The sequence below is a fragment of the Oncorhynchus mykiss genome, unplaced genomic scaffold, assembly GCF_013265735.2.
Source record: "Oncorhynchus mykiss isolate Arlee unplaced genomic scaffold, USDA_OmykA_1.1 un_scaffold_261, whole genome shotgun sequence".
In the NCBI taxonomy this organism is placed as follows: Eukaryota; Metazoa; Chordata; class Actinopteri; order Salmoniformes; family Salmonidae; genus Oncorhynchus; species Oncorhynchus mykiss.
In genome coordinates this window covers 250,001-251,948 of record NW_023493717.1, presented here as the reverse complement: position 1 = coordinate 251,948, position 1,948 = coordinate 250,001, and the positions used below count along the sequence as shown (strand labels likewise).

At 48.8% G+C, this 1,948-nt stretch overlaps 1 protein-coding gene across 2 annotated transcripts in view; it reads right to left on the bottom strand.

Annotated features, from left to right (window-relative positions):
• Positions 1-396: 396 nt before the first annotated feature.
• The window catches only part of LOC110515823 (homeobox protein Meis1-like), a 34,483-nt gene continuing 32,931 nt past the window's right edge, over positions 397-1,948 (bottom strand). The window contains exon 7 of one of the 2 annotated variants that reach the window (XM_036973515.1): positions 397-1,772. In XM_036973515.1, the coding sequence (XP_036829410.1) occupies positions 1,614-1,772 (159 nt within the window). In that variant the 3' untranslated portion in view covers positions 397-1,613. The remainder of the gene's footprint in view (positions 1,773-1,948) is intronic. The other variant, XM_036973514.1, reaches the window with a different exon arrangement.

Here is a 1,948-nt window from a genome sequence, read left to right as displayed (position 1 = left end):
ATTAATCAACCAATCAATAAACCAATCAATTAATCAACCAACCAATAAACAAATCAAATAATCAACCAACCAATCAATCAATCAACCAATCAATCAACCAATCAACCAATCAATCAATTAATCAACCAATCAATCAACCAATCAACCAATAAATTAATCAACCAACCAATCAACCAATCAACCAATCAACCAATCAACCAATTAATCAACCAACCAACCAATCAATTAATCAACCAACCAACCAATCAATCAACCAATCAACAAAATCAACCAATCAATCAATTGATCAACCAACCAATCAACCAATCAACCAATCAATTGATCAACCAACCAATCAACCAATCAATTAATCAACCAACCAATCATCCAATCAATTAATCAATCAATCAACCAATCAATTAATCAACCAATCAATCAATTAACCAATCAATCAACCAAGTATCACTACTACTTCAGCATGTGTCCCAGTTTTGTCCATTGATGACTAGCATGTAAACCATTCATATTACAGAATACTACCCATAGTGCACTGTGTACAGACTGCACATACACTGTCCATTCCACATACTATTAATAAAGCTAACAAAATGTAGCTATTTAGCCGTCACTGTGTGTCTTACCCTGTTCTCTGCTGTTGTCCCCGCTGTGTCCCGTGTGTCTTACCCTGTTCTCTGCTGTTGTCCCCGCTGTGTCCCGTGTGTCTTACCCTGTTCTCTGCTGTTGTCCCCGCTGTGTGACGTGTGTCTTACCCTGTTCTCTGCTGTTGTCCCCGCTGTGTGTCTTACCCTGTTCTCTGCTGTTGTCCCTGCTGTGTCCCGTGTGTCTTACCCTGTTCTCTGCTGTTGTCCCCGCTGTGTCCCGTGTGTCTTACCCTGTTCTCTGCTGTTGTCCCCGCTGTGTCCCGTGTGTCTTACCCTGTTCTCTGCTGTTGTCCCCGCTGTGTCCTGTGTGTCTTACCCTGTTCTCTGCTGTTGTCCCCACTGTGTGTCTTACCCTGTTCGCTGCTGTTGTCCCCGCTGTGTCCCGTGTGTCTTACCCTGTTCTCTGCTGTTGTCCCCGCTGTGTCCCGTGTGTCTTACCCTGTTCTCTGCTGTTGTCCCCGCTGTGTCCCGTGTGTCTTACCCTGTTCTCTGCTGTTGTCCCCGCTGTGTGACGTGTGTCTTACCCTGTTCTCTGCTGTTGTCCCCGCTGTGTGTCTTACCCTGTTCTCTGCTGTTGTCCCCGCTGTGTCCCGTGTGTCTTACCCTGTTCTCTGCTGTTGTCCCCGCTGTGTCCCGTGTGTCTTACCCTGTTCTCTGCTGTTGTCCCCGCTGTGTGTCTTACCCTGTTCGCTGCTGTTGTCCCCGCTGTGTCCCGTGTGTCTTACCCTGTTCTCTGCTGTTGTCCCCGCTGTGTCCCGTGTGTCTTACCCTGTTCTCTGCTGTTGTCCCCGCTGTGTCCCGTGTGTCTTACCCTGTTCTCTGCTGTTGTCCCCGCTGTGTGTCTTACCCTGTTCTCTGCTGTTGTCCCCGCTGTGTCCCGTGTGTCTTACCCTGTTCTCTGCTGTTGTCCCCGCTGTGTCCCGTGTGTCTTACCCTGTTCTCTGCTGTTGTCCCCGCTGTGTCCCGTGTTTCTTACCCTGTTCTCTGATGTTGTCCCCGCTGTGTGATGTGTTTCTTACCTTGTTCGCTGCTGTTGTCCCCGCTGTGTGATGTGTGTCCCCCGCTTGACGGACCAGGTGTGCCTCCGGAGCGCGTGGATGCTGTGTCATCGTGCTCTCTGTTCCAGGAAGTCTACGAGAAGAGAGGAGGAGAGGACAGTCAGTCTACAGGGTAGTCTAAAAGTCTACGAGAAGAGAGGAGGAGAGGACAGTCAGTCTACAGGGTAGTCATAAAGTCTACGAGATGAGAGGAGGAGAGGACAGTCAGTCTACAGGGTAGTCTAAAAGTCTACGAGAAGAGAGGAGGAG